This window comes from Erpetoichthys calabaricus, chromosome 5 (assembly GCF_900747795.2).
Source record: "Erpetoichthys calabaricus chromosome 5, fErpCal1.3, whole genome shotgun sequence".
Taxonomy (NCBI): domain Eukaryota; kingdom Metazoa; phylum Chordata; class Cladistia; order Polypteriformes; family Polypteridae; genus Erpetoichthys; species Erpetoichthys calabaricus.
The window spans coordinates 13,917,423-13,943,563 of NC_041398.2; the positions used below are offsets into that span (position 1 = coordinate 13,917,423).

At 44.8% G+C, this 26,141-nt stretch overlaps 2 protein-coding genes across 4 annotated transcripts in view; both read right to left on the minus strand.

Moving 5' to 3' along the window:
* LOC114641732 (zona pellucida sperm-binding protein 4-like) overlaps nt 1–10,871 on the minus strand; it is a 144,982-nt gene extending 134,111 nt beyond the window's left edge. Inside the window, exons 1-3 of one of the 3 annotated variants that reach the window (XM_051927510.1) lie at nt 10,691–10,871; nt 10,499–10,620; nt 10,333–10,405 (exon numbers count right to left, since the gene is read on the minus strand). In XM_051927510.1, coding sequence (XP_051783470.1) covers nt 10,333–10,405; nt 10,499–10,620; nt 10,691–10,841 — 346 coding nt within the window. In that variant the 5' untranslated portion in view covers nt 10,842–10,871. The remainder of the gene's footprint in view (nt 1–10,332; nt 10,406–10,498; nt 10,621–10,690) is intronic. The other 2 variants (XM_051927511.1, XM_051927512.1) reach the window with 2 other exon arrangements.
* LOC114641560 (zona pellucida sperm-binding protein 4-like) overlaps nt 1–26,141 on the minus strand; it is a 126,638-nt gene that overhangs the window by 79,208 nt on the left and 21,289 nt on the right. Inside the window, exon 12 of the mRNA XM_051927445.1 lies at nt 8,251–8,373. Within this exon, the coding sequence (XP_051783405.1) occupies nt 8,251–8,373 (123 nt within the window). The remainder of the gene's footprint in view (nt 1–8,250; nt 8,374–26,141) is intronic.

Consider the following 26,141-nt stretch of genomic DNA (forward strand, 5'->3'; position numbering starts at 1 on the left):
AACGGAGTTCGTTTAAGAAGCACATAGTGAATTAACGACTGGGTTGGGGAGCATGGAGAGTACTTTTAGTTACACTTTTAAAAAAATCCTGCTTCTTTAAAGGCATTAAATGGGGTTGGGTAGTTTCCCACAGCTGAAGTTGGTTCGTTAGGAACTGAAAATGTTGATAAACCAGAAATCATCAATGTCCTGCAGACATCCTAGCAGGATACTAAGGTAAAGTTAGCCGGATTTGTGGTGTACAGCAAGAGTTCGATTCAAAAAAAGGAACCCATTGGGATTTTTTAAATCTGATATGATCTGCTCTTGGTGAATTTTCAAACGTGTTAAGAATCTTAATACATAAAGTTTTCCCTCTAGAATCTTCACAGAGACGGTCCTGTTGGAGACCAAAGAAGGTGTACTTATGGGACTGCGCTGAAGAACCATGTTGGATCCTTTATTTTTAAAGGATGCCTGATTGGGGTTTGAGACAAATTCTTAAATTAAACGGTCAATCTTACGATGTTCTTAATGGAAATAAGGATTTCTGGAAGCGCACCCCTGATTACTAAGTCACTGAACACATTGGAGTGTTACGCCATGCATATAACAGAACATGAAGGTGCTTACTTGGCCACAGTGACCGAATATTTAACGTTTATTTAATTAACAGATACTTCTATCCAAAGCACCAGCTCCTCTCAGTCTGAAGGACTTATTGGAACAAGTATGACAGGACAAGGGTACAAAATCGATCATTACAAGTGACAATGCCAGCGAGTAGCAATTCCCCATTGGGATTTTATAAATCTGATATGATCTGCTCTTGGTGAATTTTCAAACGTGTTAGGAATCTTAATACATAAAGTTTTCCCTCTAGAATCTTCACAGAGACGGTCCTGTTGGAGACCAAAGAAGGTGTACTTATGGGACTGCGCTGAAGAACCATGTTGGATCCTTTATTTTTAAAGGATGCCTGATTGGGGTTTGAGACAAATTCTTAAATTAAACGATCAATCTTACGATGTTCTTAATGGAAATAAGGATTTCTGGATGCACACCCCTGATTACTAAGTCACTGAACACATTGGAGTGTTATGCCATGCATCCAACAGAACATGAAGGTGCTTACTTGGCCACAGTGACCGAACATTTAACGTTAATTTAATTAGCAGATACTTCTATCCAAAGCGCCAACTCCTCTCAGTCAGAAGGACTTATTGGAACAAGTGTGAAAGGACAAGGGTACAAAATCGATCATCACAAGTGACAATGCCAGCGAGTAGCATTCCTCTGTGACAAAACCCCACCAGCCAAGTTTGAAAAGATTTGTTATGCCAATTTCTGTCTAGCACTACGGAGGTTTCAAGCACAGGTGGGCAGCTTGTTTCCCCCAGCCAAGAACCCAACATGAGAAGTCTGGACCACGCAGAGGTGGGCATCACCACATGCCGTTCATCATTTGACAGGGGGGCTAGAGAGGGAGCAGAGGACCTCACAAGTGTCACCAAATACACAGGCTGGTCCTATGAAAGTATACACACTTTTTGATTGTAAATTAGCAGCAGGGTCTGCACCAGAATGACCAGCAGCTCAGACACTTGTAAGATCTCCAAATGACTCTGCGTTTGTGTTTTGTGATAGGACTTATAAAACTGAAATGAGATGTTTATTAAGATACACCTATGCTCCTTTAAAATGGGTATCTAGTTGTTGTGACGCTCTATGTCCTACTGACTATGCTGTTGGCACACAGGAAGGATTTGAACTTCATGTGAGCAGCTACAAGGAGCCAAAGTGGTGGCCTAAAAAGAGAAGTGAGATGTGCCTACCTCAGTGGGTGGAATACCAGGGGCCTCGTGTATAAATGGTGCGTACGCACAAAAAAGTTGCGTACACCCATTTCCATGCTCACATCGCAATGTATAAAAACTAAACTTGGCGTAAAGCCACGCACACTCTCAGGCCAGGTCAATCCCTGGCGTACACAAGTTCTCCGCTTTTTTGTGCAAACTTGCGCCACCCAGCGTCAAAGCAGTGCTACTGTTCCTGTGTGTTTTCCCTTTATTTTTTAGATTCACAACCCTGACATGGCTTTATCAAATACATTGAAATTAACCACATATTGTTTATTAGTTTAAGGCATCTGATTTTAATCAACCTGTAACAATATAATGGTGAACCAAATGGCCAAACTATTCCAAAAACCATCGCTGCTTTAGTGTTGTTACTCTCACTGCACCACTCAGAGTATTTAACCCAACATATTTGAGTATGGAATCACAGCTCCACAGCATCCGATAGGATTATCAGGATACAGCATCAAGCATAGGCTGCCTCAACCATGCACACAGTCTATTTGAACTTCTTCCATACAGTATGGCAAACACTTTGGAGCTTTTGGGGTGAAACTGTTTCTGAACCACGACATCCCTACAGGAAAGGCTCTGACCAAACTCAATCAGCCCATGAATTGCTCCTGGTAAAACTGTACTTAAGTACAATTACCTGACTGTAAACTTGCATTACAGTTATATTGCACAACCTGAGTCACTTTATAAAGCAGGTATTTACAGATGACGACAACTGGCTTCTGAGTCGATTTAGATTTCCAAGAAGTATATTCTTGGAGCCCCTCCTTTAACCGTCACCTTATTGTGGTGGAGGGGTTTGCGTGTCCCAATGATCCTAGGAGCTCTGTTGTCCGGGGCTTTATGCCCCTGGTAGGGCCACCCAAGGCAAACTGGTCCTAGGTGAGGGATGAGACAAAGAGCGGTTAAACAAACCTCCTATGAAGAAAAACAATTTTGGATGGCGTTTTCCCTTGCCCGGACGCGGGTCACTGGGGCCCCACTCTGGAGCCAGGCCTGGAGGTGGGGCTCGATGGCGAGCGCCTGGTGGCCGGGCCTGCACCCATGGGGCTCGGCCGGTCACAGCCCGAAGAGGCAACGTGGGTCCCCCTTCCCATGGGCTCACCACCTATGGGAGGGGCCAAGGAGGTCGGGTGCAGTGTGAGTTGGGTGGTGGCCGAAGGCGGGGACCTTGGCGGTCCGATCCTCGGCTACAGAAACTGGCTCTTGGGACGTGGAATGTCACCTCTCTGAAGCGGAAGGAGCCTGAGCTAGTGCGCGAAGTTGAGAGGTTCCGGCTAAATATAGTCGGACTCACCTCGACGCACAGCTTGGACTCTGGAACCAATCTCCTTGAGAGGGGCTGGACTCTGTACCACTCTGGAGTTGCCCCCGGTGAGAGGCGCCGAGCAGGTGTGGGTATACTTATTGTCCCCCAACTTGGAGCCTGTACATTGGGGTTTACCCCAGTGGACGAGAGGGTAGCCTCCCTTTGCCTTCGGGTGGGGGGACGGGTCCTAACTGTTGTTTGTGCGTATGCACCGAACAGCAGTTCAGAGTACCCACCCTTTTTGGAGTCCCTGGAGGGGGTGCTAGAGGGCATACCTTCTGGGGACTCCCTCGTTCTGCTGGGAGACTTCAATTCTCACGTGGGCAATGACAGTGAGACCTGGAAGGGCGTGATTGGGAGGAATGGCCCCCCCAATCTGAACCCGAGCGGTGTTTTGTTATTGGACTTCTGTGCTCATCACGGATTGTCCATAACGAACACCATGTTCAAGCATAGGGGTGTTCATATGTGCACTTGGCACCAGGACACCCTAGGCCTCAGTTCCATGATCGACTTTGTGCTCGTGTCGTCGGACTTGCGGCCACATGTCTTGGACACTCGGGTGAAGAGAGGGGCGGAGCTGTCAACTGATCACCACCTGGTGGTGAGTTGGCTTCGATGGTGGGGGAGGATGCCGGTCAGGCGTGGTAGGCCCAAATGTGTTGCGAGGGTTTGCTGGGAACGTCTGGCAGAGCCCCCTGTCAGAAGTAGCTTCAACTCCCACCTCCGGCAGAACTTCGACCACATCCCGAGGGAGGTGGGGGACATTGAGTCCGAATGGGCCATGTTCTGTGCCTCTATTGTTGAGGCAGCTGACCGGAGCTGTGGCCGTAAGGTGGTCGGTGCCTGTCGTGGCGGCAATCCCCGAACCCGTTGGTGGACACCGGCGGTGAAGGATGCCGTCAAGCTGAAGGAGTCCTACAGGACCCTTTTGTCCTGTGGGACCCCGGAGGCAGCTGATAGGTACCGGCAGGCCAAGCGGAATGCAGCTTTGGTGGTTGCTGAGGCAAAAACTCGGGCGTGGGAGGAGTTTGGGGAGGCCATGGAGAACGACTTTCGGACAGCTTCGAGGAGATTCTGGTCCACCATCCGGCGTCTCAGGAAGGGGAAGCAGTGCAGTGTCAACACTGTATATGGTGGGGATGGTGCGCTGCTGACCTCGACTCGGGACGTTGTGGGTCGGTGGGGGGAATACTTCGAAGACCTTCTCAATCCCATTAACATGCCTTCCAATGAGGAAGCAGAGCCTGGGGACTCAGAGGTGGGCTCCCCCATCTCTGGGACAGAGGTCACCGAGGTGGTCAAAAAACTCCTTGGTGGCAGGGCCCCAGGGGTGGATGAGATAGGCCCGGAGTTCCTCAAGGCTCTGGATGTTGTAGGACGGTCTTGGCTGACACGCCTCTGCAACATCGCATGGACATCAGGGACAGTGCCTCTGGATTGGCAGACCGGGGTGGTGGTCCCCCTCTTTAAGAAGGGGGATCGGAGGGTGTGTTCCAACTACAGAGGGATCACACTCCTCAGCCTCCCTGGAAAAGTCTATTCAGGGGTCCTGGAGAGGAGGGTCCGTCGGATAGTCGAGCCTCGGATTCAGGAGGAACAGTGTGGTTTTCGTCCTGGTCGCGGAACAGTGGACCAGCTCTATACCCTTAGCAGGGTCCTGGAGGGTGCATGGGAGTTTGCCCAACCAGTCTACATGTGTTTTGTGGACTTGGAAAAGGCATTCGACCGTGTCCCTCGGGGAATCCTGTGGGGGGTACTCCGAGAGTATGGGGTACCGGCCCCCCCTGATAAGGGCTGTTCAGTCCCTGTACGATCGGTGCCAGAGCTTGGTCCGCATTGCCGGCAGTAAGTCGAACCCATTTCCAGTGAGAGTTGGACTCCGCCAGGGCTGCCCTTTGTCACCGATTCTGTTCATAACTTTTATGGACAGAATTTCTAGGCGCAGCCAGGGCGTTGAGAGGGTCCGGTTTGGTGGGCTCAGGATTGGGTCACTGCTTTTTGCAGATGATATTGTCCTGTTTGCTTCATCAGGCCGTGATCTTCAGCTCTCTCTGGATCGGTTCGCAGCCGAGTGTGAAGCGGCTGGGATGAGAATCAGCACCTCCAAATCCGAGACCATGGTCCTCAGCCGGAAAAGGGTGGAGTGCCCTCTCAGGGTTGGTAGCGAGATCCTGCCCCAAGTGGAGGAGTTAAAGTATCTCGGGGTCTTGTTCACGAGTGAGGGAAGAATGGAGTGTGAGATCGACAGGCGGATCGGTGCGGCATCCGCAGTAATGCGGGTGCTGCATCGGTCTGTCGTGGTGAAAAAGGAGCTGAGCCGCAAGGCGAAGCTCTCAATTTACCAGTCGATCTATGTTCCTACCCTCACCTATGGTCATGAGCTATGGGTAGTGACCGAAAGAACGAGATCGCGAATACAAGCGGCTGAAATGAGTTTCCTCCGCAGGGTGTCTGGGCTTTCCCTTAAAGATAGGGTGAAAAGCTCAGTCATCCGGGAGGGGCTCAGAGTAGAGCCGCTGCTCCTCCGCATCGAGAGGAGTCAGATGAGGTGGCTCGGGCATCTGATCAGGATGCCTCCTGGACGCCTCCCTGGTGAGGTGTTCCGGGCATGTCCAACCGGGAGGAGGCCCCGGGGAAGACCCAGGACACGTTGGAGGGACTATGTCTCTCGACTGGCCTGGGAACGCCTTGGGATTCTCCCGGAAGAGCTAGAAGTGGCCGGGGAGAGTGAAGTCTGGGCATCTCTGCTCAAGCTGCTGCCCCCGCGACCCGACCTCGGATAAGCGGGAGACAATGGATGGATGGATATTCTTGGAGCCTTTGATATCTTTATGACATGCTGTAAAGCATATTACATTATACAGAATATACATTATATTAATGAAGTTTATAACAAACGTGTGAGGACACGGTGGACAGCGGTAGCGACACACTGGTGTCCTGTTCAGCGATTGTTCCTGCCTCACACTGTATGCTTGCTGGCACGACCCTGGATGGATAGAATAATTAAACACATACTGTGAAGATGTTTCAATGTTCCTTAAAAGTTTAAGAATCTGCATTCTCAGGTTACAGATGGCTTAACATCTATTACAGAGCTGATTGGAATTTTATTAGGGTTTCAAAAAATGTTAGGGGGCGTGATTAAAACTTATGAAAACTCAGGTCGCACATACTTAAAGTGTGAGAAACGCGAACTTAAGGAGCCAAGGACACACCCACAAAAATGTGCCCACTCCAGACTCCGTCACATATAGAAGCCCCTTGACCCAAACACCGTCAATAGTTAGAGCTGAGCGGACTAATGGGGATAAATCTCACACAAGGTGATTGTGGAAAAAATGCCAAGGTGCTTTTATTAAGCAAGTGTCCACAGTGCAGCGTTCTAAAGATCCAGAAAAAAAAAAAAAACCCTAAAAACCAAGTGAAGAATGGAGGTATAAAAACCTCAATAAATCCATTAAAACACAAGGTTAAAAATAGTCACTAACTCCTCCGGATCTCAGCCCACCTCCTTCAACTCCATTACTCCGCAGCCACAAACTTCATGCCACCGTTCCCCCATCTTGGCTGCATCCAAACTGTGTAGCCAGATTGTCCAAGGTCAGCACTCCTCCAGTCTTCTCTGCTACATAGAGAGGTCCTCTTCCATGCTCGCCACACTAAACACCATGCTTCGGTTGGTTGGGGGAAGAGAAGAGGGAGGGGTTGGGTGCAAACCAGCCTCTAGAGTGCCACAGCATATGCTCAGTTTGTAATTCCTAGCCTCTTCCAGGTGGCCTGATCGTCCTTCCGAGACTGCTCTTCGGTCTGTCACAGTTCTCTTCTCTAACCCAGCATCTCCCTTTTCCCCCCCGTGCCAGCCCATACTTCTACAGCAATGTGGGTGTAGCATCTTAATCCTGAATAACAGGAAGCATTTGAGAATGATCGCACCCACATCTTCAGATGTGGCTTGTCTCCATTATCATCAGGTTTACTCCGTGCGATTACACCCATGGAGACACGGCTATCTGGACAAATTTAAAACTGGCCATTTTTTTTTTTTTTTTTTTTAATGCTGGGGACATGCTGTACTACAATTTAGCAACTTAATTAGGAGGAGAGAAACTGGATTAAAATGGAACTATCCCCATGAAAATGAGTTGGGCACTGGTGAGGGTAAGAAACCTCCCCAACCACATCCAGGTTTAGTACTCTTCTCTGGCAAATATTCTAGCATGTGGAGGTAGCATTTCACGTTAGACCACAGCCTTGAAAGTGAAAGTTACCAACTTACTTTGGACTGGTGCTACTCTACCACACCACCTCCCAGTTAACAGAAAGATGGGGTGGGTTGCAGAATAAGACGTGCAGGTCAACTAAACAATATTCACAAAAACCCTAAGTCAAGGGAGCGGTTCATGCTTGAAGCACACCAGACCGACCTTTGGTTCGGTTTTCTACTTGAATGCACAAGACAAGAAATGATTCTAAACAGTCATGGACTAAAGAGATGATTCTTACAGCCTGCCCAATTTGTTAAACATTATTGAGCTTGTTGACCAAGCATTTCAGTTTCCTACACAACCTTTAAAATTAAGCATAAAGATGGTGCTCAATGTGACCCACAGGTTGGAGTACATGATTGTGGCACCACTCCACTATTCAGAAAGATAGTGTGGGTAGCTGGCTAGGAGATGCGCAGGTCACCATCCCGGACCCATTTCATAATAAGCTAAAGTCAATAGGAGGACCTCATGCCTGGAGAATACTTCATGAATAGTTGCAGAAAATGGACTTCATGTGTAGTTTAAATAGAAAATAAAATTTTAAACCTGGGTTTGGTAAAGAGCCTTTATTAAAATTTCGGATTCACTTTTTGACTGTTCAACCTCTTCACAGCAACTATAGCCAAAACCAGGACCACCATGAACATGGCAGCTGCAGCTCCCAGTACTAGGTATCCAGTGGGAAGAGGGGCTGTGGGAGGAAGACAAAGGATATTTACTCTCCAAGCCATACAGTTAAGGAGGAAGACAAAGGATCAGCCAAACCCACGAGCAGAACTCTGGCCTAATCCAGGAGGAGGATCAAGATGGTTACCTTCCTGCTCTAGTCTGGATGTTGTCACCTGGTCAGCCTCCAAGATCACAGGACCACTGTGAAGGAGCACATTCTTCCTGGATGAAGCAACTCGTGCCAACTTGTCTGCAGCTCTGCCAGATCCTGAAAACAATGGGGTGGAGGTTTAGTTTCACACACTGAGCCCCCCTTACAAGGCGGCAAACAAGATATCCCACCCCATGTCCATGGGGTCAAGCAGTCTCCATACCACTCTGTGCACATCTTCAATTACATGGTACAATTTGAAAAAAGTGATGCCATGTTCTACAAACCAACACCACAGCTAAACCCAACTGCCATGTGCAACTCACTTCTTGCAGGGCAGCTCTGAGTACAGGGGTCTGTGGCAGAAGGATAACAGGCAGCAGCAACACAGTAGATGAAGATCTAATGAGAGAAAAGGAAACTATCAAAAGGAGCCAAAACCACCAGAGACTTCTTGGTATCACTTAGGCCTATGAATACACAACTCCAAACTGAAGCTCACGACAGAGTATTTCAAACAAGACAGGATTCCTCTGCACCACAAAACTCACTTTTTCAGCCATGGCTTGCTGAGCTACAGGGTCCACAAAAGCAAACATCTCAAAAACAAATCTCCTGTAATGACTTGGGTAGGCCACTCCAGAGGTGCTGTCTACAGTCACCAAGCTGGTCAAATAGTTGTCCCCTGTGTATGGGCACCTGGGAAAAGCAGACCCCTGGTTAGCACTGAACAGCCATCCTCTCCTTCCCACCCTCACACAGGGGGCACCTACCCATTCACCAGAAGGCTCCACTGAGGCTGGCTGGAAGCAGAAGGTCCTGGGGTGACCCAGCAGTCCCCAAGAGTCAGCACAAGATTAGGGTCAGTCCTGTTCACGATGTGAACTTCCACAGCCACAGGATCCCTCAGAGTTTTGGTCACTGGGTAGTCAGCATCCACATAGTAGGCGCCATAGGAGGCATCTGACCATGGAAAGGAGGGGACAATTACAGAAAAACCCAAAGTGCCCCTTTCAGTGTGAAGTCCATACTTTCAGGACAACTGATGCCTTTTGTTAAGTCTGTCAAAGCCCACAAGGACCCCACACCCCCTACAGTACCTGTTGCAATGACCAATTCCAGGTCAAATGGCCCTTGCTCTACTACTGGAAGAGGTGGTGCCACAGTATACACCTCAGCCTCCACTTGCACATCCTGGCTTCCCGAGTAGGTGCACTGGAAGAACAACCTTAGAAGAGAAACACCACATCATAGCAGGTAGAGCACATTTAGGGTTAGAGGAAGCAGGTTCAGAAGCCTTACTTGTAGACACCGTCCCTGGTGATGGAGCCCTCTGGACCACTCCTCACAGTGATGGCAGCAGACATGGTGTTCTGGTAAGTCACATTGCCACCAGCCAGCTGAAAGATTAAAATCATTGCCAAATTGGGAGTATAGGTCAGACCTACACACCCCCTATTCTCAGGATTAAAAATACACCCCCCTCACCTAGAGGTCAACATCAAGGAAATTTGTTGGTATAAAGGAAATATGGCAATTGTCAACTAGGGTCTTTTAAAAGCCAATGTTGGCCAAAAGTGGTACAAGTGTTACCTGAACTGTGCTGCCGCAGGCACTGACTGGAAACTGGTACATGACAAAGCTGGATAGGCTGGTCACAGGGCTGCAACTGCTGTCCACCAACTGGATGGACCCAAGATCCAGGGGAGGAAGGGTCACATTCTCAGACACCACCACCACAAACTGGCCATCCAGGGTGCACTGCACAGTCACTGGCCAAAGCAAACAAGCATGAATATCCAGTAGCGGCCACCTTTGCTCACTCACACCCACCCAACTACTCACCATCATTGGCATAGTAGCATGGACTGGTGCTGCTGCTGGAATCGTAGCAACAGTGGTTGGCTTCACAGTCAGCTTGAGTGATGGATGAAGACCCTCCACAAGGGAGCTTCTCACTGGCTGCAACTGCACATCTCTCAGCAACACTCCCAGATCGGCGAGCTGTGATGGTCAAAATAAGTCAATTTAGAAGATGGGAGAGACTCAGGGTGCCAACCCAGAAGAGAAGTGTACCTGGTTTAGGACATGTGAACATCATCATATTAGAAGGACGTCCAAAGGCAATGAGCACGACATACTGGGAATGCTAAAGAGACAAAGGAGAGCCTCAAACCCACAATTCAAGATAAACAGCTTTATAAAAACGGTGACCAAAGGCGAATGCGTCGGTGCTACTCACCTGCTCAGCCACGTAACCGTACCGGGAAGAAAAGGGCACCGTTAGTGTGGTGCGGCCAGACTTTACATGGAGTACGATTCCTGGGAGATCTTTGGTCACCTTTACCAGTCCGCCAATCATCTCTGGGAAGAATAAAAATATTTTATTAACATTTACTTAAAGACGCAGGCGCCGACAAGAAGCCGCACTCACTCTGGAGAAAAACGGTCGGAGAGCTATCAAATGACAGCGTCATCGCCTTATCCTCGTCGCATTTCTTAGTCACTTCTCCTGACTTTGCAAAAACGTACTGAGCGCCCAACACGCACAACCAGAAAAGACACCAACAATTCAAACGCGCCATGCTGTAAATGTGCCAAACAGGAACACGACATTAACGAGAAAGCGCGCACGGGGGGTTTTAAATTATCGGCTGCGGCGGCGCACGTGACTCGTTAGTAAGAAGGCGCGAGAATGGACCGCGGTAAATCGTTTGACACTCCTTCTGCTCGTGCGGCTTTATTAACCAATCAGCACGTCACGACATCGGACTGATACGCCCAATCTTAGACCCTCTGCAGATCGATCTGTAAATTTAATGAGGGAAATCGGTAAACATCAAGGAAGAAAAGATGACGAGAGATTTGACAAGTGCGAGTGTTTCTAGAAAGGGGCTTTGTAAAAAAGACGGTTTGGAAATGAGTTATTGTATAATAAATCAAGAGAAAGGGGGACTATAATTAGGGTCTTTATAAAGAAACGCAACTGTTTTCTTTGTTAATAACCGTTATAATGATTTGTGTTGAAAATTAACTCTTCATTATAGCTGCTTTGCTTAAGAAATTGTAATGTGCTACTTGTTCATGATCTTTTATCTATCTATTTATTTATTTATGTATATAACAATAGTGTACTTTCCAGCATTGTCACTCACATGGGCGGGTTCTGGACTGGTGATTGACAGCAGTGTATTCACAGTTGTTACAAACTGGGACTTTCTCCTTATACATTTCAGGACCGAGATGGCAGGCGGAGACTCCCACGGCATTATAAATACAGCCTTAGAAATAATAACACGGGTAACTGGGAAAAAGAACACTAGACGCGGCCGGACGACGATCGGGAACACTGCGGGAGTTGAATCGCCTGACTTTTATTTTGACGGGCCTTTGCGAGTCAGCAAATTATTTGATGTGGAATAAACGCACCCGTTAACTTCCATTCGCTAATTTCCTTCTCAGTGTTCGTTACAATATTCTCTTTTTAGCTTCAGTTTTTACCAGTTATTCTTGGCACTTTATTTCTTTTCTTTCTAATGACGTTTGTATCAGATACTTTATGTGTGAATGAAGAGCTTTTTTTAAAATACAATTCTCTGAGAAGGATTAATGTCATAATCAAATTGCAGGAGAAGGGCACTCGAAGAGTAAGCCCACCTGACAGAGGAGATGTAAAAGAGGGTTTCAGGGACCTCTGGAAATGCACTAATTCGCAGGGTTTAGCTAACAGAAAGCCAAGCACAGGAGTCACGGTCCGATGACTGATTGATAGATAGATAGATAGATAGATAGATAGATAGATAGATAGATAGATAGATAGATACTTTATTAATCCCAATGGGAAATTCACTGGTAATATGACTGTTGAGTTCCAGTATTTTATATTTATTTAACTTAAAAAAACAACTGAAACAATTAACAAACAAACATGCTGTAGTTCAAACAATATGGCAGAAAGAAAGGTCTGTCCTGAACAGGCAACCACTTCTAGTTGAGGGCTGATCTCATTAAACTTTCTTACACAGCCGCCCCCAAATTTGTGCAACAAATTTGAAAACAGAAAGTTTAAATTATTCTCACCATCTTTGGCATTATCAGTTAAGTCTGGACAGCCTGTCTTCAGATGAATGGCCGAAATGTAAAGGGTCAAGACTGATACAGCTTAGACTTGAGACCCCATCAAAGGTTTCAGTGACTTTCTCGATTGTCCAGTTAAGTACAGTGGTGGGATCACTCCATAGGTATACTTGACTAATATGCAGAACTAGCAAAATACCCGCGCTTCGCAGCGGAGAAGTACTGTGTTAAAGAGGTTATGTAAACATATATATACATAAACATACTGTATATACATAAATATATACATATACACATCCACATATATATACATATATCAATAGAAATATACACATATATATATATATATATATATATATATATATATATATACACACACATGCAGACACATATACATATACATATTTGTATATCTACATATATATACACATATATACATATACATATTTGTATATCTACATATATAAACATATATACATATATATACATATTTGTATATCTACATACATACACATATATCTATCTATCTATCTATCTATCTATCTATCTATATATATATATATATATATATATATATATATATATATATATATATATATACACACATATATATATACACATATATATATATATACACATATATATATATATATATATATATATATATATATATATATATATATATATATATATATATATATATATATATATAGCTGATTACCCAGTGGATTCGCTCACTGAGTGCAAGAGAAAAAAATAAAATGTATGTATAAAATAAGTTTAATTGCCAAATTTATTTTTCCACAAATAAAGAGCACTTACAATAACATAGAAATCAATATAAACAACATTAACATCATTATCATTTGAGAATATGAAGTAATATATAAGAAGCACATTGCATATAAATATAAATTATTAAACATTAAAATGTTCTTCTATAAAACGCTACCGTGGCTATTCGTTTGTCTGTCCAGGATTTTAAATCAGCTGTAGCTCGCAAACCGTTTCACCTATTGACTTGAAATTTGGTACACAGATACTACGTCACGTCTACTATTCGCTTTCCCACACATATGAACACATATATATATATATATATATATATATATATATATATATATATATATATATATATATATATATATACACACATACATATACACACACATACACATATATACATATACATACATAGTGCGTTGCAACACGGGCTGTGATTGTTACATGGGAGGGAGACGACAAATCACAGCTTCCCGCTTTCTAATCGGGCTTGTGATTGCTGCTTTGACGGATGCCCAGATCCCACAGTATTTCCCGTTAGGAGAGGCGTTAGGCAAGTGTAATTGAATAGCGGTGCTGCAAGTTATTACTCTTTTTATCTTTATTTTATTTTATTGTAGAATCAACTCACAGCTGCGCGCACCAGTGCGTGCGTGGCGGATGCGTACGGCTGACGTTTTCATTGTCTACCACCTTCACTAATCATTCTTGAGGCAGATTGAAGACTTAAGTGCCAGCTTAACTGAAAAATTAAAGAAAACATACTAAGTTTTAAAAAAAATGAGTTTTAACGGGAAAAGATGCCGACGAAAGAAGAGAAGCAGCGGGACGCTAGGGTGAAGAGCTGCTCATTAAGCAGCAAGTGCATCAACCTCTGAGCAAACGAATGGTAAACGTACAGAGAAAGAGGATAAATACTATGAATGGTCATGTCAAGTGTATTCACTCCACGTTATTGTGCAGTGCGCTGTTACTGGTATTTTGATAAAAGAATCTGAATAACATATAAGAAGCGTATAAATAATTAAACAGTAAAACATTAACATTTAAGAAGTAAAGATACATTGAGTACTACTGTAGTGCTTTCGGGTATAGTACATTTTTTGTTTGCCCATTACATGCATAAATGTATACATTTTTTGGTGTACCTACCCAAGAACACGCGACATGACCCGGCAGTTAAAAATTTATCGCTCCAGCAATTTTAACTCTGTTACAAAGTCATCTAATATGGTATTGCAAACGGCAGCGGGAGCGTTTCTATAAACTCAATTTAAACTTACTGTTTACACCGTGCTTTGAAGATGCATAGTATGCGACACGTGTTTCGCCGTAATTGTGGGCTCATCAGGAGAACACAGTCACTGCACTCCCTTACGGGAATCGATCCTCGGACGTAGAGGCGAAGCCCCTAACGTTGTGCCACGGCGTGAGGTTCGTTCATTTGACAGCATGTAGATCGGGGGTAATTACATTGCAGGCATTCGTAGTCTGATTCACAATCTGATTGTATGGGTGGTTACCTACCAGGTAACGCTTGTGGTTGGTGAGCAAGTCGGCTAACTTCTGCCACGGTGCCCTCTTTCAGTTGCGAGAAGCAGATCATACAATGGTTGAAATAGTTTAATATATATAGCAAAATCACCGCGCTTCGCAGGGGCGAATATGGTATTGCAAACGGTAGCGTTTCTATAAACTTAAAGTTACGGTTTATACCGTGCCTTGTTTCATATTCTTTTCCTACCTTATCAATTGTGTAATGTGTTTTTTGAAGAGGTTTGATTCATGGAAGTGATCACTCCTGCTGCGTTCAGTCACTTCACGTGAGCCACTGTCTTGTGTAATGTTGCGATGTCCACGGGTTTATTTAATGTTAGCTAAGACCCGGCAGTTAAAAGTTTCTCGCTACAGCAATTTTAACTCTGTTACAAAGTGATGCAAACTCTCGTTTATACCTCGTGTCTTCTCATTAAACTTGTATCTCGCAAATATGGTATTGCAAACGGCAGCGGGAGCATTTCTATAAAGTTAATTTAGACTTACGGTTTACACCGTGCTTTTTTATACCTCGTGTCTTATGAAGATGCTTGTATGCGTCACTCACTCGCTTCTTATTGTTTCGCTGCCTTGTCAATTGTGTAATGAATGTTTTCTTCTGCGCTCTTTGGGGCTCCTCCTTCTTTTCTACGTACTGAGTTCACAGTCAGTTCACGTGATTACGTGGGAGGCATGATGACGCGACACGCAACTCAGTCTCCTACGGCCATCTTGCTGCCTACCATTACAGTATATGGACAAAAAAGAGGTTCCAGTTATGACCATTACACGTATAATTTTGAAATGAAAATTGCCTAACTTTTGTAAGTAAGCTGTAAGGAATGAGCCTGCCAAATTTCAGCCTTCCACCTACACGGGAAGTTGGAGAATTAGTGATGAGTGAGTCAGTCAGTCAGTGAGTGAGTGAGTGAGTCAGTCAGTCAGTCAGTGAGGGCTTTGCCTTTTATTATTATAGATGAGTTCAGACAATAGTAGATGAGAAAGCTGCTGATGAGTGTGTGCTGCTGAGATAGATTGATCCTGGTTGTGGAAAGTGTTGGTCACTGACTGCAACTGTTCCTGTTGTAGTTCTGGATATGGGTGATCTGCCTGGCTGGGTACTGCTTCAGTACTGAATGGACTGTTTCAGTGCTTCTGTCTCATTGGCTGGAGGCATAGGGTCATTCATTTTGAACACTGTCTGCATTGACTGGAATGGAAATAAAATGTGGACATTAATTCCACTGCTGTGGAAGGTTTTGTTGGGAAAAGCCACAAACAATTTTGCCTGTGATGCAGTAGGAAGTGGTGAGCATGTTGGTGGCTGATCAAAGCTTAAGGATAGCGATATCTGCATTGGGTCCAAAGCTTCAGTCTGTGGTCATGGGTCAATTTTGTGAGTGGTCAGATATTGAGATAATGATGTGGACAATGTTCCAGGTGTAGGAGAGACGTTAGGAACCTGAGTGGCTTCAATTTCTGCTTGAGTTACAACTCTTACATTCCCAGAATCCATCAGCTGCTGGTTTTGATGGATATAAATATTATCTAGTTCTTGGTTCCAAGGAAGATGATGTTCCATTCTTTGTAGGCTTAAAAATGGGTCCCATCATTCTAATGCAGTAATGGGGCTGCACTTCTTCACTACTCACTTTCATGGGTTTTGCTTGTGTCACAGAAGGCTGGGGTTCTTACCCAGCCGGGACGCCAGGAAGGACCAGGAGGTGGCATTTATGTACTCCGGGCCACGAGGGGGCAACCGCCCTGGATCAGGAGAGGACCACGGGAGAGGAGCAAGGAGGTTCCAAACCGTTGGGACCTTTGGCCACCGCCGGGGGCGGGGGGGGGGGGGGGGGTGGGGGGGCGCCTCAAGCCTCATGGAACCCAGGAAACATTTACTTCTGCTACACCCGGGAAGATGGAGGAAGATCCTTCCAGGGATGCCCAGAGTGCTTCCGGTGCAAAGGGCAGCACTTCCGCCACACCAGGAAGTGCTGCCGGATGAACGTTATATAAAAGGGGCCACCTCCCTACAATCTAGGAGCTGCAGCAGGACAAAGCTCTCGTGAGGAGAGGAAAGGCGACCACGGACATTGAAAGAGAAGCCCGGAATAGGGGTGATTGGTGCTGGGAGCACTGTGTGCTGTGTGGGAACTTGATTTGTGCTTAAATAAACGTGTGCTTTTTATATAAAGATGTGGTCTCCATCTGGTGGTGTCCGGGCAGGTCTCACACTTGGAACAGCTCTACAGCTGGTATGTCCAATTGTGATCGTGTAGCATGTTTCTCATTCGTGTAGGGAAGTTTGTCCATCTGACATTGACACTCTATATTACTCATACGCACTAATTTCTTTATTCCACCTTATACAATTTCTTGTATTAGGAATTTGTTAGTTTTCACATACCCCTTGGGGTCAGAGTGCAGGGTCAGCCAATGTACAGCGCCCCTGGAGAAATTACAGGTTAAGGGTCTTGCTCAAGGGCCTAGCAGAGTAGGATCTCTTATGGCAGTGATGGGGATTCGAACCGGCAACTTTCTGGATACCAGTGCAGATCCTTAGCCTCAGAGCCACCACTCCACCCAAATGGATATCATCATGCACGAGTGATCATTTATCTGCAATTTCTGCAGACCCGTGGGACCTTGTAAAGTCCAGCCCAAATTATTATGTATAGCTATCGGTGTGCCCCGTGGTCCCTGTATCACTGGGTGGCTTGGCACAATCAAATGCGGAAAGTCTGAACCAATGAGAAGCAAGAGATGGACCTTATTGATGTCTGGCAAAGGAAGGCCCTGTAGGTGGTGGTAACGCTTCTGAAGCTGGGAAATTGGGAAGGAATACTCTGAGGACCCCAGACAGTTTGCAGTGAATGCCTTTGTGATCTTGTATTTCTTATAGGGCTCTGCTATAGAAGAGATATCAGAAGTGACTGATGCACCATTCACCCGTCTCACTGTTCTAAGAGTCGGTGTCTCTGTTTTCTGCTCCAACTTAAGACTCCATATAGCTGAAGGCAAGATAATTGTTCTATCTGAACCATCATCTAGTATAGCAAAGGCCTCAATGCATTGTCCAGCATTGTGAAGTAGCACTTTTACAATCTTTACCATGACATTATGTAGTCTTGGTAGCTGATCAAAATATATCATTTCTGGCTCAACAACTGTCATTAGGACTCTCTGCTTTGAGTTAGTAATTGTCCCATGCAGTATGTTTAGGTGAAGCTCCTTGCAAGAGTTTCAAGACTTCTTAAATTTGTAGACTTCAGGCTTATGTGAATGTGCACATTTCCAACAGCGGCCATTGTTTTTCATGCATTTCATAACCTCATCAATGCTTAACTTCTTGAATTCTGCACAGTTATTTAGGTAATGTTCTTTACAATTACAGTATGGGCAGTATGGTATAGCCTTTGATTCACTTTTTGTTTGTATAGAGCATGTTGTTGTTTCAGCTGGTCTTGCTTCAGCACAGTAATCTTCTTGATGTAAGATTGTGGTGTTCTTCTCTCTGACTTCATGACCTCACCTCGGTAAAGAAGAACAGCTCGCTCTGAGATTCGTTTTCCTCGTAACTTGGTCTGTAACCAGATGGAGAGATCCTGCAGCGTATAAGTTGTGTCAGCATTTCCGGTCAATATGCCTTGTGTTATGCAGTACTGCACTCCACAAACCCATCTCGAAAACTAGGAGGTAGTTTGCAGAGTAGACGATCGACATGTAAGCCACATTTCACTTCATACCCATTATCTCCTTCAAGCGTTTTCAACACCCCAACAAGTGAGTGGACTGAGAGAGCAAATTCATCACATGCCTCAGAGTCTCCCATTTTAATAGAAGGTGTATACATCTGCACTCCAATTTCACTCTGGACCAGTTGACGAGGCTGTCCATAGTTATCCACCCATCCATCCATCCTCTTCCGCTTATCCGAGGTCGGGTCGCGGGGGCAGCAGCTTGAGCAGAGATACCCAGACTTCCCTCTCCCCGGCCACTTTTTCTATCTCTTCCGGGAGAATCCCAAGGCGTTCCCAGGCCAACCGAGAGACATAGTCCCTCCAGCGTGTCCTGGGTCTTCCCCGGGGCCTCCTCCCGGTTAGACGTGCCCAGAACACCTCACCAGGGAGGCGTCCAGGAGGCATCCTGATCAGATGCCCGAGCCACCTCATCTGACTCCTCTCGATGCGGAGGAGCAGCTGCTCTACTCTGAGCCCCTCCCGGATGACTGAGCTTCTCACCCCATCTTTAAGGGAAAGCCCAGACACCCTGCGGAGGAAACTCATTTCAGCCACTTGTATTCGCGATCTTGTTCTTTCGGTCACTACCCATTGCTCATGACCATAGGTGAGGGTAGGAACATAGATCGACTGGTAAATTGAGGGCTTCGCCTTGCGGCTCAGCTCCTTTTTCACTACGACAGACCGATGCAGAGCCCGCATTACTGCAGATGCCGCACCGATCTGCCTGTCGATCTCACGCTCCATTCTTCCCTCACTCGTGAACAAGACCCCGAGATACTTGAACTCCTCCACTTGGGGCAGGATCTCGCTCCCAACCCTGAGAGGGCACTCCACCCTTTTCCGGCTGAGGACCATGGTCTCGGATTTGGAGGTGTTGATTCTCTATCCCAGCCGCTTCACACTCAGCTGCGAACCGATCCAAAGAGAGCTGAAGATCACGGCCTGATGAAGCAAACAGGACAACATCATCTGCAAAAAGCAGTGACCTAATCCTGAGTCCACCAAACCGTGGTGAGGGGGTCCATAGCTATCCTTTAAAGGTTTTAACCCTCATCTATGAATGCCATTTTTAGAACGTTTCCATGAATGGTGGGTTTTCAGTCCCCCATGTTGCAGACCATTTGAAACTGGTGAAATCTGCCCAAAAAGCAACACAATAACTTCAGAAATTTTGATTACCTCTGAAATGAAGTAAATGTGATGTAAATGTTCAATGGTTTACATGTTCCCTTTGTAATAGTAATGCGTGTTCAGTGTTCTTTTCACCAAATCATATAAAATACAGTCATAGTAGCACTAAAACAAGACGTAGGTTACACGTCTGATTCGCATACAGGACAGTCACTCAGAATCTGCCTCAACTTCGACTTGTTTGCAGGCCGGACACACGAGGGAATGCTCTGAATGTTCCTGGCAGACGGGAAGTTTGCACTGGGAGTGAGCGGCCTTTATCTTTCTCTCCTTTGTCCTTGGGCACATGTGACAGCGTCGCTTCTTAGCTACATTTTTTGCATCTCCAGGGGTCTGTTTCAGCGGAACTGCGACTCCAGTACTCTCAATGGAACGTCTGACACTGTGTCATAGTGCTTGTTATGTTTCAGAACGGCGCTCAATCAATGGCTTCGTCAAAGATTCACCTAACTCACACTGGAAGAGTCGACGACGATATTTCTTGTTCCTATTCCAGTCAGGATTGCGGCACATCCAGATTACAAGGGCATTGTAGGCACCAATATCCAGTAAAGTTGAAGAACACAACAACAGGCCATCTCTTGGTTTTGCACTTGACACTGTACGCGTGAACAATTTTGTTCATATTATCAACACCCCCGTTTGTCTGATTATAGTCAGTTATAATTTCGGGCTTCCTTGTTTCATCAGTGGCATGAGATGTCTGATGTATCGAAATCCAACAACTCCTTCAATATTTCAGCCAGGGCTAAACTTTCATTGAATTTCTTTGTTGGTCGTTGACTCCTCGTTCATAAACACATCAACTGGACTTGCTCCTCAACATACTATACACCAGCAATGTCTCAGGCAGGAGCAAGAAAATCTAAACCAAAGAAAATACAAATTTAAATAGAAAATTCAAATATAAAATATGAAATGAAGCAAAAACGCTCGTACAAAAATGGCAACGTTTCCATGAATGGGGGGTCTCGGAGACCCTTAACTACATTGTGCTACTGTAGCACTTATTTGCACTAAGCTACTGAGAAGCGGATTCCGGCACATTTTTCAAGACAACACAAAATGAAAAGTCAGAAAATTTAATGGCCGTCGTATTACCTTGAAAGGGAAAGAATTTGAAAATCTGTGACTGGGGGTCTTGGAGACCCCACCCCATTCATGAATGAGGGTTAATGCTGTTGTGTATGGGTTTACATCACACATGCAGGCTTTGACTAATTTCTATGCACTTGGTAATTTAAGCTGTCCAAGTAACACTTGATCCTTGTACTGTTCAGTAAGGTGTACATGGTTATTATAAAGACTGTCAAGTGCCATCATAAGAAGGGCAGAGTCACTTTCCTTACCACTCTCAAAGTAAGGCAGGGTTGGCTTTGGAATGCCATGCGATGAGCTAATTAATAAATCCATCCTATTTGCTGCAGGAAAATACACAGATACTGTACTTGATGCTGTGTGTGATGATGAAACAGTGAAGATGCGGTACTCGGCTGCAAATCTGGCTGTTGACAATAAGGTCTCTTACTGTCTGAATCAGGTCTATTTAGTGTGACATCTGGGAAGTGAGCCGCCCCCATAAGGGGGTGCATTTGGGTTCAAAGTTGATGTTGATCCATTCGGAGGCTGCTGGTGCACCTTGTCACTGAAGGGCATATAGTAGTTTAAATCCTTACTGTCCTTAGGTGCAGTGTATGGCATCCTATGAATAAACTTTGCTGTAGTGGCAGTAGGAATCTGTGATGTGGAATCACCCTGCAGTTTTACACCAGAATCCCTTGAGGGAACATTAGGAGGTGCCACTTGTGCATTACTTCTGCAGTAATCCACCAATCAGGCCTGTATGGTAGAGTGGCCAGACGGAAGTCACTCCTTAGTAAAAGGCACATGGCAGCCCACCTGGAGTTTGCCAAAAGGCACCTGAAGGACTCTCAGACCATGAGAAAGAAAATTCTCTGGTCTGATGAGACAAAGATTGAACTCTTCGGTGTGAATGCCAGGCGTTACGTTTGGAGGAATCCTGGCACCATCTCTACAGTGAAGCATGGTGGTGGCAGCATCATGCTGTGGGGATGTTTTTCAGCGGCAGGGACTGAGAGACTAGTCAGGATAAAGGGAAAGATGACTGCAGCAATGTACAGAGACATCCTGGATGAAAACCTGCTCCAGAGCGCTCTTGACCTCAGACTGGGGCGACGGTTCATCTTTCAGCAGGACAACGACCCTAAGCACACAGCCAAGATATCAAAGGAGTGGCTTCAGGACAACTCTGTGAATGTCCTTGAGTGGCCCAGCCAGAGACCAGACTTGAATCTGATTGAACATCTCTGGAGAGATCTTAAAATGGCTGTGCACCGACGCTTCCCATCCAACCTGATGGAGCTTGAGAGGTGCTGCAAAGAGGAATGGGCGAAACTGGCCAAGGATAGGTGTGCCAAGCTTGTGGCATCATATTTAACAAGACTTGAGGCTGGAATTGCTGCCAAAGGGGCATCGACAAAGTATTGAGCAAAGGCTGTGAATACTTATAAATACTAATAAATTTGCAAAAATCTCAAGTAAACTTTTTTCACGTTGTCATTATGGGGTGTTGTGTGCAGAATTCTAAGGAAAAAAATGAATTTAATCCATTTGGAATAAGGCTGTAACATAACAAAATGTGGAAAAGTGATGCACTGGGAATACTTTCAGGATGCACGATAGATAGATAGATAGATAGATAGATAGATAGATAGATAGATAGATAGATAGATAGATAGATAGATAGATAGATAGATAGATAGATAGATAGATAGATAGATAGATAGATAGATAGATAGATAGATAGATATGAAAGGTGCTATATAATAATAGATAGATACTAGAAATAGAAATAGATAGATACTATAATAGATAGATACTTTATTAATCCCAAGGGGAAATTCACATACTCCAGTAGCAGCATACTGATAAAGAAAATATTAAAGAGTAATAAAAATTCAGATAAAAACAGACAATAACTTTGTATAATGTTAACGTTTTTTGGATTGTGGCAGATTTGGAGACAAAGTACATGTGCAATGCCACTCCTTATTTAGGAAAAGATCCCAGTCGTCCCACGGGAGAAAGACTTTCCGAGTCTGTGGTCATAAAGCTTATGGAGCCATTTCTGGACAAAGGCAGAACCGTAACAACAGACAACTTCTTCACGTCACTTTCGCTGGCTAATAGACTGCTGCACCGCAATACAACTCTGCTTGGCACCATGAATAAAGTGCGACGGGAACTTCCACCTGCAGCTAAAGTCAGTTCAGTACACGAACAATTCTCCACGCTGGTGTTTAGATCTCCCAGTGCCATGCTGACAGTGTATGTGCCCAAAAAGATGAAGTCTGTCTGCATTCTCAGCACAATGCACCATGATGTGGAGATTGGGCAAGATAAAAAAAAAAAAAACAAACACGGTCACAGACTACAACCACATGAAGGTATGCTAATGAAAAAAATATTAGTGTGACGAAGTATTCTGGTGCTCTTCTGGTGATAAAATGATTTCTTCAAAATGTCACATATATTTGTCTTTCTTTTTTCCCCAGCGTGGCGTTGACATCATGGACCAGAAGGCGCGTGCTTGTTCAGTGCACACAGGAACACGCAGGTGGCCGGTTGCTGTGTTGTACAACATCCTTGACCTAGCAGCGATGAACGCACACGTATTGTATAAGGCATGCACGGGGTCCGCTGAGAAAAGAAGAGTGTTCATGGCTCACCTTGCAGAGGAACTTCGTCGTCGCTTCTTACAGGAAAAGGCGATGGAAAAAGAAAAGATGATACAGCGTCAACAAACTTCCGTTCTAAGACCTCAGCTTCCCCCAGGGAAGAAAGTACAGTGTCAGGTGCTCATTCACTGTAATAGGAACCATAGCACAGAGAGGTGTGTACACTGCAACAAGTACACATGTTGTAAATGTAGGAATGGCGGACCTTGGGTGTGTGGGAACTGTTAATATTTGAATGTGATGATTTTATATAGCATGGATCGGAAATCAGCAGTTCTTAACATTGCACCACGCAAGCTGTCGTATCAACCACCAACTGTAACTTGCTTTCTTTATTCTTCGGTTATAGTCTTGAATAAAAGTGCACTTTTATTTATGTGAAACCAGCTGTGTCAGATGGGGTTGTATGGATTGATTCTGAATGCGACTGCGAGAATGAAAAGTGAATTAAAAAAAAAAAAAAAAAAAAAGCTAACCTTTACCAGTATCATAAGTTACACCGCCTGTTACAGACTGAAATCAAATTTATATTGTTATTCTAAAATTGTAAGAATAAGAGCAGTTAATTTCTCGAAGTGGAGCCGTGCGGAATCGAACTCGCCACCCTCTGAGTCACAGTCAGGAGCTGATACCATTACGCCACCGCGGCGGTTGCAGTAAGGAAGTCAATGTGGCATGCTAACGCGGCTTTTTTTTTTTTTTTTTTTTGAATGAAGGCGCACGTGTTCTTTTATTTGTACCTTTTGTGAAAGTGTTTCTTTGATATATGGACTTCAGGCTTCATACGTTATATAGTTTATGCCTACATTTTGTCATTTACTATCAGAATATGAAAAACGTTTCTGTTTTAAAAATGTGTTTGCACAGCCAACTATAGAACTGGAACACACATGAAATGCGTGTATTCCAAATAACGCTAGAATTATTTCCACTGTAAAACTCCACTTCAATCCCAGGTAATCAAATCAAGGCAAGGCTTCAGCTAGGAGAGAAGTTCATTCTAAGTCGGTGGGGGGATGGAATAGCTGGCTGCTAGTAGCTTTATCAGCACATTTAGATGACAAAGGACTCTGGCGGAGAGGTGCAAACGGATTTAAGACGCGATTTAAGGTGGGACGGATTTACGAGTTTTTTCGTAGGCTCTGGTAATTCTAGTGTTAATGAAGTGTTCTTCGCCGGATAGACACGGTGAACGTCTAATCGAAATTGTCCGTCTATCTCAGCTGTTGGTATTCCGGTAAATTATCTTGCTGATAATTTGTTTCCCAAACTTTCTGTCTACACCACCTCGGCGTCACGCTGTTTTTCTTTTCTCTTCTCCGTTCTTCTTCACAGCTCGTCCTTCTACCCCCCTTCTGTTTTCTCTACAACATCCGGTTATCAAAATACAAGTCTGCATAAACACATAAACGAACTGCTCCACCAAAGTCAACAGTTTAAAACACAAACATTTTTACATCAATCAGTTATTTAAGCACATTTCTACCTGGGCTACATACGTCTCAAACTAAGTGGCAAAAGTGCCCTTTTTCAATATAATTCTCTAAAGGCTAGACATCACTTTCTCAGATCAGTTTCTAGGTATTTACCATCAAATTATTCTTGAGAGTCCGCAGTCTGGGTGACAATTTGCCATCTTCCAAACTAAGCAAAATCTTTTGAAAGAATTCAAAAGTGTTTGTCAGTCCTTTGGGCTAACTAAGATGTAGAGCATATAGGAGACTGAACATTACCACGAGGGCATCCCCAAACCTGGGAATCACTTTCAATAATAATGACCAAGAATGTTCCAGATTGGTATTGAACTGGACAGCTGGTGTTGTTCCTGTTCACTGTAATCAGGGCCATAGGTGCATTCACAAGCTCTGCCTTATCAATATCCTGAAAGAAATGGAAACACAGCTCTTTCACAATCAATAACTCAAAAGAATACACAATCACAAACAGGAAAGTTTAAAAAGTCTAAAATATGTAATACAAGTTTATAACCAACCTTGCATGTTCTCATAAATCCAGAGTAACCCTCTCGCAGAAACATAGGAAGTGCATGGAGGACAGTGGTACGTTTTGTGTGTCTATCATGTAATTCCTAAGGAGAATAGAATTGTAGACAGAATTGCATTTTATTGTATGAATTAAGTCCATCCATCCATCCATCCATTTTCCAACCCGCTGAATCCTAACACAGGGTCACGGGGGTCTGCTGGAGCCAATCCCAGCCAACACAGGGCACAAGGCAGGAACCAATCCCGGGCAGGGTGCCAACCCACCGCAGGACACACACAAACACACCAAGGGCCAATTTAGAATTGCCAATCCACCTAACCTGCATGTCTTTGGATTGTGGGAGGAAACCCACGCAGACACGGGGAGAACATGCAAACTCCACACAGGGAGGACCCAGGAAGCGAACCCAGGTCTCCTAACTGCGAGGCAGCAGCGCTACCACTGCACCACCGTGCCGCCCGTATAAATTAAGTTCATAAAATAAACACCAGCGAAGACTGTCTAAAGTGAAAGTATAACAAAACTAAACTGAACTAAATAAGAATTAGTCTGTCTTAGTTTTTCATTTGTGAATGAAGGTTCGGGGTAAACAGCAGGCAGACAGCAGATATAGAGTAAAAAAGCAATTTGTTTATTCTTGATATGCAGAGAGACCACTGCAGCCCCTGTCAGCTTGTGTCACTGACAGTTACCAGCAAATCTTGTGTGTTTTTGAGATTCCTTTATAGCAGAGACTTACATCTTACAGAGACAGCTTGTCATGTGACAAGGTTACACAATTCTTTGGGGG